The sequence below is a fragment of the Ascaphus truei genome, unplaced genomic scaffold (genome assembly GCF_040206685.1).
Source record: "Ascaphus truei isolate aAscTru1 unplaced genomic scaffold, aAscTru1.hap1 HAP1_SCAFFOLD_2262, whole genome shotgun sequence".
In the NCBI taxonomy this organism is placed as follows: domain Eukaryota; kingdom Metazoa; phylum Chordata; class Amphibia; order Anura; family Ascaphidae; genus Ascaphus; species Ascaphus truei.
Window position 1 is genome coordinate 12501 of NW_027455179.1, and position 20972 is coordinate 33472.

Here is a 20972-nt window from a genome sequence, read left to right on the forward strand (position 1 = left end):
TACACAGCGTCACACACCCGTTATATACACAGCGTCGCACACACCCGTTATATACACAGCGTCGCACACACCCGTTATATACACAGCATCACACACACTCGTTATATACACAGCGTCACACACCCGTTATATACACAGCGTCACACACACCCGTTATATACACAGCATCACACACCCGTTATATACACAGCGTCACACACCCGTTATATACACAGCGTCACACACCCGTTATATACACAGCGTCACACACACGTTATATACACAGCGTCACACACCCGTTATATACACAGCGTCACACACACCCGTTATATACACAGCGTCACACACCCGTTATATACACAGCGTCACACACCCGTTATATACACAGCATCACACACACCCGTTATATACACAGCGTCACACACCCGTTATATACACAGCGTCACACACCCGTTATATACACAGCGTCACACACCCGTTATATACACAGCATCTCACACACCCGTTATATACACAGCATCGCACACCCGTTATATACACAGCGTCACACACCCGTTATATACACAGCGTCACACACACCCGTTATATACACAGCATCGCACACCCGTTATATACATAGCGTCACACACCCGTTATATACACAGCGTCACACACCCGTTATATACACAGCGTCACACACCCGTTATATACACAGCGTCATACACACCCGTTATATACACAGCATCACACACACCCGTTATATACACAGCATCACACACACCCGTTATATACACAGCGTCACACACACCCGTTATATACACAGCGTCACACACACCCGTTATATACACAGCATCGCACACACCCGTTATATACACAGCGTCATACACACCCGTTATATACACAGCATCACACACACCCGTTATATACACAGCGTCACACACCCGTTATATACACAGCGTCGCACACACCCGTTATATACACAGCGTCGCACACACCCGTTATATACACAGCATCACACACACTCGTTATATACACAGCGTCACACACCCGTTATATACACAGCGTCACACACCCGTTATATACACAGCATCGCACACACTCGTTATATACACAGCGTCACACACCCGTTATATACACAGCGTCACACACACCCGTTATATACACAGCGTCACACACCCGTTATATACACAGCATCGCACACACTCGTTATATACACAGCGTCACACACACCCGTTATATACACAGCGTCACACACACCCGTTATATACACAGCATCACACACCCGTTATATACACAGCGTCGCACACCCGTTATATACACAGCGTCACACACACCCGTTATATACACAGCGTCACACACACCCGTTATATACACAGCGTCACACACCCGTTATATACACAGCATCACACACACCCGTTATATACACAGCGTCACACACACACCCGTTATATACACAGCGTCACACACACACACACACACGCGTTATATACACAGCGTCACACACACCCGTTATATACACAGCGTCACACACACCCGTTATATACACAGCGTCACACACACCCGTTATATACACAGCCTCACACACACCCGTTATATACACAGCATCACACACCCGTTATATACACAGCGTCGCACACCCGTTATATACACAGCGTCACACACACCCGTTATATACACAGCGTCACACACACCCGTTATATACACAGCGTCACACACCCGTTATATACACAGCATCACACACACCCGTTATATACACAGCGTCACACACACACCCGTTATATACACAGCGTCACACACACACACACACACGCGTTATATACACAGCGTCACACACACCCGTTATATACACAGCGTCACACACACCCGTTATATACACAGCGTCACACACACCCGTTATATACACAGCGTCACACACACCCGTTATATACACAGCGTCACACACCCGTTATATACACATCGTCACACACACACCCGTTATATACACAGCGTCACACACACCCGTTATATACACAGCATCACACACCCGTTATATACACAGCGTCACACACACCCGTTATATACACAGCGTCACACACACCCGTTATATACACAGCGTCACACACACCCGTTATATACACAGCGTCACACACACACACACACACACGCGTTATATACACAGCATCGCACACACTCGTTATATACACAGCGTCACACACACCCGTTATATACACAGCGTCACACACACCCGTTATATACACAGCGTCACACACCCGTTATATACACAGCGTCACACACACCCGTTATATACACAGCGTCACACACCCGTTATATACACAGCGTCACACACACACCCGTTATATACACAGCGTCACACACACACACACACACGCGTTATATACACAGCGTCACACACACCCGTTATATACACAGCGTCACACACCCGTTATATACACAGCATCACACACACCCGTTATATACACAGCGTCACACACCCGTTATATACACAGCGTCACACACACCCGTTATATACACAGCATCGCACACACTCGTTATATACACAGCGTCACACACACCCGTTATATACACAGCGTCACACACACCCGTTATATACACAGCGTCACACACCCGTTATATACACAGCATCACACACACCCGTTATATACACAGCGTCACACACCCGTTATATACACAGCGTCACACACCCGTTATATACACAGCGTCACACACACCCGTTATATACACAGCGTCACACACCCGTTATATACACAGCGTCACACACACGCGTTATATACACAGCGTCACACACCCGTTATATACACAGCGTCACACACCCGTTATATACACAGCGTCACACACCCGTTATATACACAGCGTCACACACCCGTTATATACACAGCGTCACACACACACCCGTTATATACACAGCGTCACACACCCGTTATATACACAGCCTCACACACACCCGTTATATACACAGCATCACACACACCCGTTATATACACAGCGTCACACACACCCGTTATATACACAGCGTCACACACCCGTTATATACACAGCGTCACACACCCGTTATATACACAGCGTCATACACACCCGTTATATACACAGCATCACACACACCCGTTATATACACAGCGTCACACACACCCGTTATATACACAGCGTCACACACCCGTTATATACACAGCGTCACACACACGCGTTATATACACAGCGTCACACACCCGTTATATACACAGCGTCACACACCCGTTATATACACAGCGTCACACACACCCGTTATATACACAGCGTCGCACACACCCGTTATATACACAGCGTCACACACACCCGTTATATACACAGCCTCACACACACCCGTTATATACACAGCGTCACACACCCGTTATATACACAGCATCACACACACCCGTTATATACACAGCGTCACACACCCGTTATATACACAGCATCACACACACCCGTTATATACACAGCCTCACACACACCCGTTATATACACAGCGTCACACACACCCGTTATATACACAGCGTCACACACACCCGTTATATACACAGCATCACACACCCGTTATATACACAGCGTCGCACACCCGTTATATACACAGCATCACACACACCCGTTATATACACAGCGTCACACACCCGTTATATACACAGCGTCACACACACCCGTTATATACACAGCATCACACACACAGGTTATATACACAGCGTCACACACACCCGTTATATACACAGCGTCACACACCCGTTATATACACAGCATCTCACACACCCGTTATATACACAGCATCTCACACACCCGTTATATACACAGCATCTCACACACCCGTTATATACACAGCGTCACACACACCCGTTATATACACAGCGTCACACACCCGTTATATACACAGCGTCACACACCCGTTACATACACAGCGTCACACACACCCGTTATATACACAGCGTCACACACACCCGTTATATACACAGCATCACACACACCCGTTATATACACAGCGTCACACACACCCGTTATATACACAGCATCACACACACCCGTTATATACACAGCGTCACACCCGTTATATACACAGCGTCACACCGCCCATTATATACACAGCGTCACACACCCGTTATATACATAGCTTCACACACCCGTTATATACACAGCGTCACACACACCCGTTATATACACAGCATCACACACACTCGTTATATACACAGCATCACACACACCCGTTATATACACAGCGTCACACACAGCGTCACACACCCGTTATATACACAGCGTCGCACACACCCGTTATATACACAGCATCACACACCCGTTATATACACAGCATCACACACCCGTTATATACACAGCGTCGCACACACCCGTTATATACACAGCGTCACACACCCGTTATATACACAGCATCACACACCTGTGATGGATTGGATAAAATGCCTATTTCTTCATCTGTGATGTGTACCTTGCTATGATTCCTTACTCAAAATGGCTACCGCAGCTACCGCTCCCATCAAGTATGGAAGATGGCTCCCCACCTAGGAATTCCACTCCAATGCTGATGTGTTCAAAAACTGCAATAACAAGACCATAAATCATAACAACAAGACCATATAAGGACAAGACCTAACAAAGAACCAATGAGACAGATAACCTGAGAAAGCTCCTTTGCATACAAACCCCCTCCCCTACAGCCCCTTTATAGGAACGTGGTCTGTAGGAATAAAGTCAGACATTATCATTCTGAACGTGTGTCAGTGTGATTTTTTTCTCAGTGCATGCACTAACCATATAGGAAAAATAATCTGGACTGGGACAGATACTCTGCAGACGGTTGTTCTGATCCAAATCATCTGGCACCCAACGTGGGGCCTGGGTTGTGAACCAACAGACAGCCGTGAACAGAGGGACCGGGGTGGACCAAGTGCGGACGCGGCAGGAGACTGATCACCTCTGGAGTACGGTAAGATAACATTTATTATCTACCGATACGCACTGTCTCCGCTGTTGGTCTATTTCTGTGTCTCATACGGATCTCAGAAGGTCACCTAAAGACAGGTAGATATCTTGCCCAGAGCCCGTTTTAAACTCAAACCTGTTACCTAGACTATCTGTCACCCGGTATATGTTTATGTGTTATATGCAGTGGTCGACAAATCACCAAAAAATCTACTCGCCTAACAAAAAAATCTACTCGCCACCTAGTACCACACGTGTGCTGCTTGGACCAATAGGAGCTCGCCACGATGTTAAATCCACTCGCCCGGGGCGAGCAAATGTATAGGTTTGTCGAACACTGGTTATATGTGTTAGTCAGTGCCGCAAGTGGGAGCCCAAAGTGGAGTGGGATTTTTGCCGGCTGACTAGGGGTCTTGTCACTGTATGTTGTAAACTTGGTGGAAGGAGGGGAAAGGGGGGAGTAAGGGATAGTCAGTTCAGAGAGGAACACATGATCCCTGGAGTGACTGCGTGGTTGGCGCGTTGCAGAGGGAGGGGTGTTAAGTTGCGCGTTACGGTTGGTAACAGCGCGGAATCCTGCCGACTGATTCCTGAACAACCTTTTCCTCTCTCTCGTAATCAAGTTGTATGTTATGTCCAAAATGTGTTTGTGTATTAGTGTTGAGAATTCATGAGGACGGGTGGGGATTGTTGAGAGTAAAACAAGAGATAGCCTACAGTTACTTGGGCGATAACCCCTAGACGTAACGCTTTGCAGTAAAAAAGAAAGTGAATAGGAAAGAAATAGCAAGTGAATTTGCCAATAGTTGAGGAAGTAGGTATTGAGGGTTATTTTTATGAAAGGTTTATATGCAGAAATTGGGATACAATTAGAAAATGTGTATATTATTTGGAAGGGACAAAGTGTTATAAGTGAAAGGAAAAAAAAAAAAAAAAAGAGCAGGGCATTTTTGCTAGTAATTGCAGTGTAGCTTTAAAAATAAAAAAAAAAACATGGGAACACAGGCAAGTAAGACAGAGAAAGGAGTCTTAGCCTGCCACCTAGTGGCGGAAAGAGAGAGAAGAAAACGGAAGGAATGGGAGTAGACCAGAACTGGTAAAAATTTATTTATTTAAAAGGTATGTTCGTACTGGCCACACGAATGGGTCTTTTAAAACCAGAAAATATTCTTTTTCCTTCTGTTCTAATGGCAGCTAGAAAGAGAATCCGAACAATAGCAGCACAGACCGTGCCAAAACCCCCCTTTTTCCTCCAAAGGAATGTGCAAAAGATACGGAAATTGTGCAGATGTTTAAATGAAAGAGGGGTCTTTTTCTGTGGGAGTGAGAAGCTCAGTGAGCGCCGTCTTGTGTGTTTTTGAATCCCACGGGGAAACATACCTTACGTTAATATGGGTCAAAAGAATTCTGTTGAGGGACAGAAGGGTCCCGCTGCATTTATTTTATCATTGCCAGGACAGAAGTTAATATAATAACAAGTGAAAAAGAAAGCAAGTAGACTGTTTAAAGTATGTGGAATTAGTGCAGCAAAAGGCAGGTTGTTACAGCCAGAAGAGTGGCGAAAAATATTGAAAGAAAAGAGAGGAATTTTGAATGATAACCTGCTGAAGACAGCGGAAGCCTGGTTTAATGTCGTCAAGGCTGTCCACAGAGAAAAAGGACGAGCAGGAGATAGAAAAGGGAGGGAAGGTTGTATTTCTTTATCACCCTTGCGGTGACTGTACAAGTAACCCCCCTGAAAATGACCAACCCCCACCCTATGCTGGTGCTGACCCACCCCCCTGGACATGTTTAAGGTGTGGCACCCGAAACCCCCAATGAAGGGAAAAGCTGCTGACCAAGCCATCAATATACAGGATGTGACTCAGGAAAAAGGGGAATCAGTGGAGAAATTCCATACCAGATTATCCCAGGTTTTTTCCGATTTAGGCTTTACCACCTACAACAAAGCCCATAGTCAGATGTTATCTGCTGCATTTGTAGCCGGACTCGAGGCACCCATTCGGAAAGGTTTAATTCTGGCACGACCAGAATTCCGGGTACTCCCTCTAGATACCCTTTTGTTTGTAGCGAAGGGTCTTGAATCAAGCCAGGCCCTGAAGAAAACCACCCCTATTATGTTGGCGGAGAATGTCTCTGCCCCACTTATGGCCAAGGTTACAATCATGTGCAGTATGAGCCACGACCACCTCCCACTTGTTTTAATTGCGACCAGCCCGGCCATTTTAAAAGGAACTGCACGGCACCTAAACGCCCCCGCAGGAATCAATATAACCCCGGAAACAGTCATTCCCAGTGGAATCAGAGCAGGGACAACTGCTACCCCGATGACCAGCTACCTCCCCGTCAAATGCCCCTTCAGCCCACCAATCATGGTGGGGACCAGCCCCGCTAGGAATCCGGCAAGCCTGTGTCAATCCCCCTTCTAGCCGTAGCCGCCCGGGAAGGAGAAGGTCCCCTAGCTCAGGTTATAATACCCATAGAAGGTCACCTCACCCCCTTCCTGGTAGACACAGGTGCAGCCAGGAGTGTAATTAGAGCTGCAGACATACCCGACCCTTCCTATTTGTCTGATATTGATGTTTCATGTGTGGGGGTAGATGGCACACCGCGCTCTAGCCCATTAACACGACCCCTGCAGATAGGTCCCTACCCTGTAATATTTGCACGATTTGTAGTTTCCTCTAACTGCCCGCTTAATCTGCTTGGCGCTGATGTTTTGTCCAGGTTACAGGCCTCCATAATATTCTCCGAGGACGGCACCATTGATGTAACCTCCCCGCTCTGGGAGTCAGATGTCTCTGCCCTTTGTTCCCTTCCGATACTTTTGGCATTAGCGGACAAACCCTCAGCCGCCAGTATACCGCCCGCTGTCATGGATAGGATCCCGTCCAAATTATGGTCCACCGGCCCTGAGGATATCGGGCACCTAACGGTACCACCCATTGTTGTACAGCTCAAACAAGGGGCCCCGCTTCCCCGTAAACAGCAATACCCACTAAAGATAGCACAAGCTGATGCTATCACGAAACTTGTTAAGGCTGTCCTTGCAAATGGCGCATTAATACCTTGCACCTCACCCTGCAATACCCCTCTTTTTCCCTGTATAGAAACGCACCGCGAAGGGTGAACCTGATAAGTATAGAATGGTTCAAGATCTTCGAGCAGTAAATGATGCAACTGTTTTAGACACTCCCATTGTCCCCAACCCACACACACTCCTTGCAGGGGTTCCGCCCACAGCGCAATACTTTACAGTGATGGATTTGGCGAATGCATTTTTCAGTGTTCTGTTGCACCCTTCATGTATGTATCTTTTTGCATTTACTCATGAGGGCTAACAGTATACATGGACCGTAATGCCACAAGGGGCACAGAACTCTCCCAGCCAGTTTGCCAAGGCAATGGCCACCGTTTTAGACACGTGGCAGAAAGAGAACGTTTCTGTAACCCTGTTACAATATGTTGATGATTTACTCCTATGTGCAGATGACCACAAGTCTGCCGAACAAGCCTCTGAAAGTCTACTATGTTATCTGGCGGATCAGGGATGCAAGGCGACACTCCTCAAACTCCAGTGGTGCTCCACCTCTGTTGTATTCCTCTGTCATTGTCTCTCACACGGAACAAGACATCTCACTCGCGATCGAGTCACAGCCATACTGGACATACCTTTGCCACAAGACCAGAAACCGCTACACGCGTTCCTTGGACTTATTTCATACTGTCGCTCCTGGGTTCCAGAAGCCTCGCTGTTGATGCAACCATTGTACGATGCCTTAACAACAAATCCCTTCCAGATGACCCCAGAGGCTTCCAAGAATTTCACTGTTCTCAAACAGGTAATATCCTCTGCCCCTGCCTTGGGCCTCCCAGACTATGATTTACCCTTCAAGCTTTTCGTATCAGAATGAAATGGACATGCAACTGGAGTGTTAATGCAGCCACACGCTGGTCGATGTCGACCTATTGGTTATTACTCCAGCCGTCTCGATGCTGTGGCTCGTGGTGGACCGTCCTGTCTTCGTGCTGTCTTTGCTGCTCAAGCACTGCTGGATAAAACTTCGGGCATGACCTCATTCTCCTGGCACCACATGACATTGCTGCTATTCTCAATCAGACACAGCCAAAACATCTGTCCGCTGCCAGACACCTCAGGTTACAATGCTCGCTTCTCATTCCAGACAATGTCACACTTCTCCGGTGCCAAGTGCTTAACCCCTCCACTCTTCTTCCACTTCCCGAGGGGGGAGATGTGCAGGGACACGAACAAGAACAAAGCACAGCTGGAGTCGACCTACCCCATGATTGCTTCGAACTCATGAAGCTAGAAACAGCTCATCTGCCCACGGTGAGTGAAAAGCCGATACAGAACCCAGATCTAATCCTGTTTGTGGATGGTTCTCGATATGCTGATCAACAAGGCGCCTACCATACGGGTTATGCTGTCACCACAGACTCTGTGGTGCTACTGGCAAGCACACTACCGTCAACAGCATCTGCACAAGAGGCCGAACTACAAGCTCTCACTGCAGCGTGTAAACTGGCAGAAGGACAAACGGCGAATATCTACACTGACTCTAGATATGCCTTTGGTGTAGCACATGATTTTGGCGTCATTTGGCAAACCAGGGGATTTCTGACAGCAGCAGGAACACCAGTGAAACACAGCTCAGCCATACAAGCTTTGATGGACGCCCTACTCCTTCCAAGCCATGTGGCCATCCTGAAGGTAAAAGCCCATGGGAAACTGAACACAGAAGAAGCCAGAGGAAATGCTGCGGCAAAACAAGCTGCCAGCGGGATACGAGAAGTGGAAGATCGAGTGGACACGACAAGGATGGTTCTGTTAATATAGAACCTCCCAGTGAATCGAGAATATCTGAAGAAGTTGCAAGAATCTGCAACCAAGGAAGAAAAGGAAAGCTGGAAGAAAAGAGGTGCATCACCCCAAGAAGGAATTTACGAGTACAAAAAGAAACTTTATCTGCCACGGGCACTGTATCCTGCTGTGGTACAATGGGCACATGGAGCAGCACATCTCTCGAAGACTCTTATGAATGCACTGATCGACAAATATTATGTGGCGCCTGGAATTACCCCAATGACTAGTAATTTCTGCAAATCATGTACAATTTGTGCAAAGTGTAACCCAGGACGTGTGGAAAAACCACCGCAGAAACACCTTGCAAGGCCCTTATACCCTTTCCAGCGTATCCAGATTGACCATATTCAGATGCCAAAGTCGGGCCGTTTTGAATATGCGTTAGTAATTGTAGATATGTTTTCAGGATGGCCAGAAGCCTATCCTGTCACCAATCTCACTGCGAAAACAGCAAAAAAAAAACTCCTGACAGAGGTGGTTTGTAGATATGGGGTACCTGAAGTAATAGAAAGCGACCAAGGCCCCGCTTTCACTGCTACGCTAGCTAAAGAAATTTGGTCCGCGCTAGGGACCACCCTTGCTTTCCACACCCCATACCATCCCCAGAGTAGCGGAAAGGTAGAAAGAATGAATGGCACACTGAAAACTAGAATGTTGAAAATGGCCCAGGAAACAAATATGCCCTGGCCAGATAGTCTACCCATTGCTTTGTTCAGTGTTCGATACACCCCACGAGGGGAATATGCTCTATCCCCATTTGAGATACTGTTTGGTACTGCCCCCAAACTTGGTTGTTACTACCCACAGCAGTTACAAATGCAGTCTGATGTTTTGACCAAATATGTAACTGCCTTAGCGCAAGGACTAACCAATATGCATGGTCAAATGTTTTCTTCTATTCCAGATCCAGATCTAGATACCGGGACTCAAACTCGTGCCCGGAGACTGGGTACTCGTGAAGAGATTTGTAAGGAAACACTCCCTAGAGCCCAGATATGATGGTCCTTTCCAAGTTCTGTTGACCACAGCCACATCAGTCAAACTAGCTGGCAAGAACACCTGGATACACGCCTCTCATTGCAAGAAGGTTCCAGCTCCCAACGAGGACACCTCAGAAGGCAAATGATGCTATATATCTTTTGCTTGTTGGGTCTAGGGGGGGGCACAAGAGATTGCTATCACCCAACATGAAGGGGTAGTCACGTTTTGGTATAATTCATCCAATACTCATGTAGCTACCTTCTCCTTTGATTATTGTAATATAGTCAGCTGCCCCTCAACACATTGGCAATGTAATCGATACAGCAATGTCGGTTTCAGGTCCACTTATATATGTGTAACGGATTCCTACTGGGGAAAGGAATGTGATTACTGGGGAGCAGTAGGGTGGAACACGGGAACAGATTGGGGATACCGACCACAAAATGGTCTAGCAAGGAAAGACGGGATAGCAAAAGATTCTTGCCCAAATAGGCATCGCAATAGTTATTATTCTTGTCTTGCTTGGGATTATTATCTGCTGTGTTCTCCCATGTTTTAAAAAGTTCATGACCAAAGCTGTTGACAATAGCACTCCTACCCTTTTTCTGCAGTCAGATAATAATACTCCACTCTTGGAAGATGGTCCATTTACTCCGTTACAGTCCCTCCCAGTTAAGTACAATAGTATAAACCCATAGGGACAGCATCTGACTTCCTTATGTGCAAAGTCTGTGGCAAGGGGGGTCATGGACAAGCCATGACTCGTCTAACGTACAGCACAAAAGAGTTCCCAGGCACATCTGGACAGATGAGTTAGTATACATCTAGGGACAGACTCAGAAATAGACATTTCAAGGGGGGACTGTGATGGATTGGATAAAATGCCTATTTCTTCATCTGTAATACTTTGCTATGATTCCTTACTCAAAATGGCTACCGCAGCTACCCCTCCCTTCAAGTATGGAAGATGGCTCCCCACCTAGGAATTCCACTTCAATGCTGATGTGTTCAAAAACTGCAATAACAAGACCATAAATCATAACAACAAGACCATACAAGGACAAGACCTAACAAACAACCAATGAGACAGATAACCTGAGAAAGCTCCTTTGCATACAAACCCCCTCCCCTACAGCCCCTTTATAGGAACGTGGTCTGTAGGAATAAAGTCAGACATTATCATACTGAACGTGTGTCAGCGTGATCTTTTCTCAGTGCATGCACTAACCATATAGGAAAAATAATCTGGACTGGGACAGATACTCTGAAGACGGTTGTTCTGATCCAAATCACACCCATTATATACACAGCATCACACACACCCGTTATATACACAGCGTCACACACCCGTTATATACACAGCGTCACACACCCGTTATATACACAGCATCACACACCCGTTATATACACAGCATCACACACCCGTTATATACACAGCATCACACACCCGTTATATACACAGCGTCACACACACCCGTTATATACACAGCGTCACACACCCGTTATATACACAGCGTCACACACCCGTTATATACACAGCGTCACACACCCGTTATATACACAGCGTCACACACCCGTTATATACACAGCGTCACACACCCGTTATATACACAGCGTCACACACCCGTTATATACACAGCATCACACACACCCGTTATATACACAGCGTCACACACCCGTTATATACACAGCGTCACACACCCGTTATATACACAGCGTCACACACCCGTTATATACATAGCGTCACACACCCGTTATATACACAGCGTCACACACCCGTTATATACACAGCGTCACACACCCGTTATATACACAGCGTCACACACCCGTTATATACACAGCGTCACACACACCCGTTATATACACAGCGTCACACACCCGTTATATACACAGCGTCACACACCCGTTACATACACAGCATCACACACCCGTTATATACACTGCGTCACACACCCGTTATATACACAGCGTCACACACACCCTTTATATACACAGCGTCACACACACCCGTTATATACACAGCGTCACACACCCGTTATATACACAGCGTCACACACCCGTTATATACACATCGTCACACACACACCCGTTATATACACAGCATCACACACCCGTTATATACACAGCGTCACACACACCCGTTATATACACAGCGTCACACACACCCGTTATATACACAGCGTCACACACACCCGTTATATACACAGCGTCACACACCCGTTATATACACAGCGTCACACACACCCGTTATATACACAGCGTCACACACACCCGTTATATACACAGCGTCACACACACCCGTTATATACACAGCGTCACACACCCGTTATATACACAGCGTCACACACACCCGTTATATACACAGCGTCACACACACACCCGTTATATACATAGTGTCACAGACACACACCTGTTATATACACTGTCACACACACACGTTATATACACTGTCCCACACCGACACGTTATATACACAGCGTCACACACACACACACACACACACGTTATATACACAGCGTCACACACACCTGTTATATACACAGCGTCACACACCCGTTATATACACAGCGTCGCACACACCCGTTATATACACAGCGTCACACACACCCGTTATATACACAGCGTCACACACCCGTTATATACACAGCGTCACACACCCGTTATATACACAGCGTCACACACCCGTTATATACACAGCATCACACACACCCGTTATATACACAGCGTCGCACACCCGTTATATACACAGCGTCACACACCCGTTATATACACAGCATCGCACACACCCGTTATATACACAGCATCACACACACACACACACACGCGTTATATACACAGCATCGCACACACCCGTTATATACACAGCGTCGCACACCCGTTATATACACAGCGTCACACACCCGTTATATACACAGCATCGCACACACCCGTTATATACACAGCATCACACACACACACACACACCCGTTATATACACAGCGTCACACACCCGTTATATACACAGCGTCACACACCCGTTATATACACAGCGTCACACACCCGTTATATACACAGCGTCACACACCCGTTATATACACAGCGTCACACACCCGTTATATACACAGCGTCACACACCCGTTATATACACAGCGTCACACACCCGTTATATACACAGCATCACACACACCCGTTATATACACAGCGTCACACACCCGTTATATACACAGCGTCACACACCCGTTATATACACAGCGTCACACACCCGTTATATACACAGCATCACACACACCCGTTATATACACAGCGTCACACACACCCGTTATATACACAGCGTCACACACACCCGTTATATACACAGCGTCACACACCCTTTATATACACAGCATCACACACCCGTTATATACACAGCGTCACACACCCGTTATATACACAGCATCACACACACCCGTTATATACACAGCGTCGCACACACCCGTTATATACACAGCGTCACACACACCCGTTATATACACAGCGTCACACACACCCGTTATATACACAGCGTCACACACACGCGTTATATACACAGCGTCACACACACCCGTTATATACACAGCGTCACACACACGCGTTATATACACAGCGTCACACACACGCGTTATATACACAGCGTCACACACACGCGTTATATACACAGCGTCACACACACGCGTTATATACACAGCGTCACACACCCGTTATATACACAGCGTCACACACACACCCATTATATACACAGCATCACACACACCCGTTATATACACAGCGTCACACACACCCGTTATATACACAGCCGCACACACGCGTTATATACACAGCGTCACACACACGCGTTATATACACAGCGTCACACACCCGTTATATACACAGCGTCACACACACCCGTTATATACACAGCGTCACACACACCCGTTATATACACAGCGTCACACACCCGTTATATACACTGCGTCACACACACCCGTTATATACACAGCGTCGCACACACCCGTTATATACACAGCGTCACACACACCCGTTATATACACAGCATCGCACACACTCGTTATATACACAGCGTCACACACACCCGTTATATACACAGCGTCACACACACCCGTTATATACACAGCGTCACACACCCGTTATATACACAGCGTCACACACCCGTTATATACACAGCGTCACACACCCGTTATATACACAGCGTCACACACCCGTTATATACACAGCGTCACACACCCGTTATATACACAGCATCGCACACACCCGTTATATACACAGCGTCACACACCCGTTATATACACAGCGTCACACACACCCGTTATATACACAGCGTCACACACACCCGTTATATACACAGCGTCACACACACCCGTTATATACACAGCGTCACACACACCCGTTATATACACAGCGTCACACACACCCGTTATATACACAGCGTCACACACACCCGTTATATACACAGTGTCACACACCCGTTATATACACAGCATCACACACACCCGTTATATACACAGCGTCACACCCGTTATATACACAGCATCACACACCCGTTATATACACAGCGTCACACACCCGTTATATACACAGCGTCACACACCCGTTATATACACAGCGTCACACACACCCGTTATATACACAGCGTCACACACACCCGTTATATACACAGCGTCACACACCCGTTATATACACAGCGTCGCACACACCCGTTATATACACAGCGTCACACACCCGTTACATACACAGCGTCACACACCCGTTATATACACAGCGTCACACACCCGTTATATACACAGCGTCACACACCCGTTATATACACAGCGTCACACACACCCGTTATATACACAGTGTCACACACCCGTTATATACACAGCGTCACACACACCCGTTATATACACAGCGTCACACACCCGTTATATACACAGCGTCACACACCCGTTATATACACAGCGTCACACACCCGTTATATACATAGCGTCACACACCCGTTATATACACAGCGTCACACACCCGTTATATACACAGCGTCACACACCCGTTATATACACAGCGTCACACACACCCGTTATATACACAGCGTCACACACCCGTTATATACACAGCGTCACACACCCGTTACATACACAGCATCACACACCCGTTATATACACTGCGTCACACACCCGTTATATACACAGCGTCACACACCCGTTATATACACAGCGTCACACACACCCGTTATATACACAGCGTCACACACCCGTTATATACACAGCGTCACACACCCGTTATATACACAGCGTCACACACCCGTTATATACACAGCGTCACACACACCCGTTATATACACAGCGTCACACACACCCGTTATATACACAGCGTCACACACCCGTTATATACACAGCATCACACACACCCGTTATATACACAGCGTCACACACCCGTTATATACACAGCGTCACACACACCCGTTATATACACAGCGTCATACACACCCGTTATATACACAGCATCACACACACCCGTTATATACACCGCGTCACACACCCGTTATATACACAGCGTCACACACACCCGTTATATACACAGCGTCATACACACCCGTTATATACACAGCATCACACACACCCGTTATATACACAGCATCACACACACCCGTTATATACACAGCGTCACACACCCGTTATATACACAGCGTCACACACACCCGTTATATACACAGCATCACACACACCCGTTATATACACAGCGTCACACACACCCGTTATATACACAGCATCACACACACCCGTTATATACACAGCGTCACACACACCCGTTATATACACAGCGTCACACACACCCGTTATATACACAGCATCACACACACAGGTTATATACACAGCGTCACACACACCCGTTATATACACAGCGTCACACACCCGTTATATACACAGCATCTCACACACCCGTTATATACACAGCATCTCACACACCCGTTATATACACAGCATCTCACACACCCGTTATATACACAGCGTCACACACACCCGTTATATACACAGCGTCACACACCCGTTATATACACAGCGTCACACACCCGTTACATACACAGCGTCACACACACCCGTTATATACACAGCGTCACACACACCCGTTATATACACAGCATCACACACACCCGTTATATACACAGCGTCACACACACCCGTTATATACACAGCATCACACACACCCGTTATATACACAGCGTCACACACCCGTTATATACACAGCGTCACACACACCCGTTATATACACAGCGTCGCACACACCCGTTATATACACAGCGTCACACCCGTTATATACACAGCGTCACACACCCCCATTATATACACAGCGTCACACACCCGTTATATACATAGCTTCACACACCCGTTATATACACAGCGTCACACACACCCGTTATATACACAGCATCACACACACTCGTTATATACACAGCATCACACACACCCGTTATATACACAGCGTCACACACAGCGTCACACACCCGTTATATACACAGCGTCGCACACCCGTTATATACACAGCATCACACACCCGTTATATACACAGCGTCGCACACACCCGTTATATACACAGCGTCACACACCCGTTATATACACAGCATCACACACCTGTGATGGATTGGATAAAATGCCTATTTCTTCATCTGTGATGTGTACCTTGCTATGATTCCTTACTCAAAATGGCTACCGCAGCTACCGCTCCCATCAAGTATGGAAGATGGCTCCCCACCTAGGAATTCCACTCCAATGCTGATGTGTTCAAAAACTGCAATAACAAGACCATAAATCATAACAACAAGACCATATAAGGACAAGACCTAACAAAGAACCAATGAGACAGATAACCTGAGAAAGCTCCTTTGCATACAAACCCCCTCCCCTACAGCCCCTTTATAGGAACGTGGTCTGTAGGAATAAAGTCAGACATTATCATTCTGAACGTGTGTCAGTGTGATTTTTTTCTCAGTGCATGCACTAACCATATAGGAAAAATAATCTGGACTGGGACAGATACTCTGCAGACGGTTGTTCTGATCCAAATCATCTGGCACCCAACGTGGGGCCTGGGTTGTGAACCAACAGACAGCCGTGAACAGAGGGACCGGGGTGGACCAAGTGCGGACGCGGCAGGAGACTGATCACCTCTGGAGTACGGTAAGATAACATTTATTATCTACCGATACGCACTGTCTCCGCTGTTGGTCTATTTCTGTGTCTCATACGGATCTCAGAAGGTCACCTAAAGACAGGTAGATATCTTGCCCAGAGCCCGTTTTAAACTCAAACCTGTTACCTAGACTGTCACCCGGTATATGTTTATGTGTTATATGCAGTGGTCGACAAATCACCAAAAAATCTACTCGCCTAACAAAAAAATCTACTCGCCACCTAGTACCACACGTGTGCTGCTTGGACCAATAGGAGCTCGCCACGATGTTAAATCCACTCGCCCGGGGCGAGCAAATGTATAGGTTTGTCGAACACTGGTTATATGTGTTAGTCAGTGCCGCAAGTGGGAGCCCAAAGTGGAGTGGGATTTTTGCCGGCTGACTAGGGGTCTTGTCACTGTATGTTGTAAACTTGGTGGAAGGAGGGGAAAGGGGGGAGTAAGGGATAGTCAGTTCAGAGAGGAACACATGATCCCTGGAGTGACTGCGTGGTTGGCGCGTGGCAGAGGGAGGGGTGTTAAAGGCGCGTTACGGTTGGTAACAGCGCGGAATCCTGCCGACTGATTCCTGAACAACCTTTTCCTCTCTCTCGTAATCAAGTTGTATGTTATGTCCAAAATGTGTTTGTGTATTAGTGTTGAGAATTCATGAGGACGGGTGGGGATTGTTGAGAGTAAAACAAGAGATAGCCTACAGTTACTTGGGCGATAAACCCTAGACGTAACGCTTTGCAGTAAAAAAGAAAGTGAATAGGAAAGAAATAGCAAGTGAATTTGCCAATAGTTGAGGAAGTAGGTATTGAGGGTTATTTTTATGAAAGGTTTATATGCAGAAATTGGGATACAATTAGAAAATGTGTATATTATTTGGAAGGGACAAAGTGTTATAAGTGAAAGGGAAAAAAAAAAAAAAAGAGCAGGGCATTTTTGCTAGTAATTGCAGTGTAGCTTTAAAAAAAAAAAAAAAAAACATGGGAACACAGGCAAGTAAGACAGAGAAAGGAGTCTTAGCCTGCCACCTAGTGGCGGAAAGAGAGAGAAGAAAACGGAAGGAATGGGAGTAGACCAGAACTGGTAAAAATTTATTTATTTAAAAGGTATGTTCGTACTGGCCACACGAATGGGTCTTTTAAAACCAGAAAATATTCTTTTTCCTTCTGTTCTAATGGCAGCTAGAAAGAGAATCCGAACAATAGCAGCACAGACCGTGCCAAAACCCCCCTTTTTCCTCCAAAGGAATGTGCAAAAGATACGGAAATTGTGCAGATGTTTAAATGAAAGAGGGGTCTTTTTCTGTGGGAGTGAGAAGCTCAGTGAGCGCCGTCTTGTGTGTTTTTGAATCCCACGGGGAAACATACCTTACGTTAATATGGGTCAAAAGAATTCTGTTGAGGGACAGAAGGGTCCCGCTGCATTTATTTTATCATTGCCAGGACAGAAGTTAATATAATAACAAGTGAAAAAGAAAGCAAGTAGGCTGTTTAAAGTATGTGGAATTAGTGCAGCAAAAGGCAGGTTGTTACAGCCAGAAGAGTGGCGAAAAATATTGAAAGAAAAGAGAGGAATTTTGAATGATAACCTGCTGAAGACAGCGGAAGCCTGGTTTAATGTCGTCAAGGCTGTCCACAGAGAAAAAGGACGAGCAGGAGATAGAAAAGGGAGGGAAGGTTGTACTGCACCGACACACTTTATTCGAGCAAATACCCAGTATGTACCTGGCAGATACCTGGAATGCGCCGCTCCTCACCTCTGACAAGCCCCGTTGTGTTTGCCTTCCCAGCCTGGGTTCATGCCTGGCTGACGGGCGGCTGATCTGTTAAATGATAATGATTAGGATTTAATAGGCTGCAATGCTTCGCGTGTCTACCAGATGGCATAAATTCATGAATTGTAATGCAGTATATATATATATACTGTGCAGTATTGCAGCCAGCGGGAATAAAATGCTTCAATCCCTGCCTGGAAAATACCTCAATGCACTCGGGCAGAAAACAGTCACAAACCTCAATACACCCGGGTATACCCGAATTCGTGGGACTAGCCGAGCTCGAATAAAGTGTGTCGCCAGTGTATTTCTTTATCACCCTTGCGGTGACTGTACAAGTAACCCCCCTGAAAATGACCAACCCCCACCCTATGCTGGTGCTGACCCACCCCCCTGGACATGTTTAAGGTGTGGCACCCGAAACCCCCAATGAAGGGAAAAGCTGCTGACCAAGCCATCAATATACAGGATGTGACTCAGGAAAAAGGGGAATCAGTGGAGAAATTCCATACCAGATTATCCCAGGTTTTTTCCGATTTAGGCTTTACCCCCTACAACAAAGCCCATAGTCAGATGTTATCTGCTGCATTTGTAGCCGGACTCGAGGCACCCATTCGGAAAGGTTTAATTCTGGCACGACCAGAATTCCGGGTACTCCCTCTAGATACCCTTTTGTTTGTAGCGAAGGGTCTTGAATCAAGCCAGGCCCTGAAGAAAACCACCCCTATTATGTTGGCGGAGAATGTCTCTGCCCCACTTATGGCCAAGGTTACAATCATGTGCAGTATGAGCCACGACCACCTCCCACTTGTTTTAATTGCGACCAGCCCGGCCATTTTAAAAGGAACTGCACGGCACCTAAACGCCCCCGCAGGAATCAATATAACCCCGGAAACAGTCATTCCCAGTGGAATCAGAGCAGGGACAACTGCTACCCCGATGACCAGCTACCTCCCCGTCAAATGCCCCTTCAGCCCACCAATCATGGTGGGGACCAGCCCCGCTAGGAATCCGGCAAGCCTGTGTCAACCCCCCTTCTAGCCGTAGCCGCCCGGGAAGGAGAAGGTCCCCTAGCTCAGGTTATAATACCCATAGAAGGTCACCTCACCCCCTTCCTGGTAGACACAGGTGCAGCCAGGAGCGTAATTAGAGCTGCAGACATACCCGACCCTTCCTATTTGTCTGATATTGATGTTTCATGTGTGGGGGTAGATGGCACACCGCGCTCTAGCCCATTAACACGACCCCTACAGATAGGTCCCTACCCTGAACTATTTGCACGATTTGTAG

General features: G+C 46.8%; 1 protein-coding gene across 1 annotated transcript in view; it reads right to left on the reverse strand.

Moving 5' to 3' along the window:
- RUSF1 (RUS family member 1) overlaps positions 1-6682 on the reverse strand; it is a gene marked incomplete at its 3' end in the record, with an annotated part of 16765 nt that extends 10083 nt beyond the window's left edge. Inside the window, exons 1-2 of the mRNA XM_075582348.1 lie at positions 6667-6682; positions 4418-4508 (exon numbers count right to left, since the gene is read on the reverse strand). Coding sequence (XP_075438463.1) covers positions 4418-4508; positions 6667-6682 — 107 coding nt within the window. The remainder of the gene's footprint in view (positions 1-4417; positions 4509-6666) is intronic.
- Positions 6683-20972: the final 14290 nt, after the last annotated feature.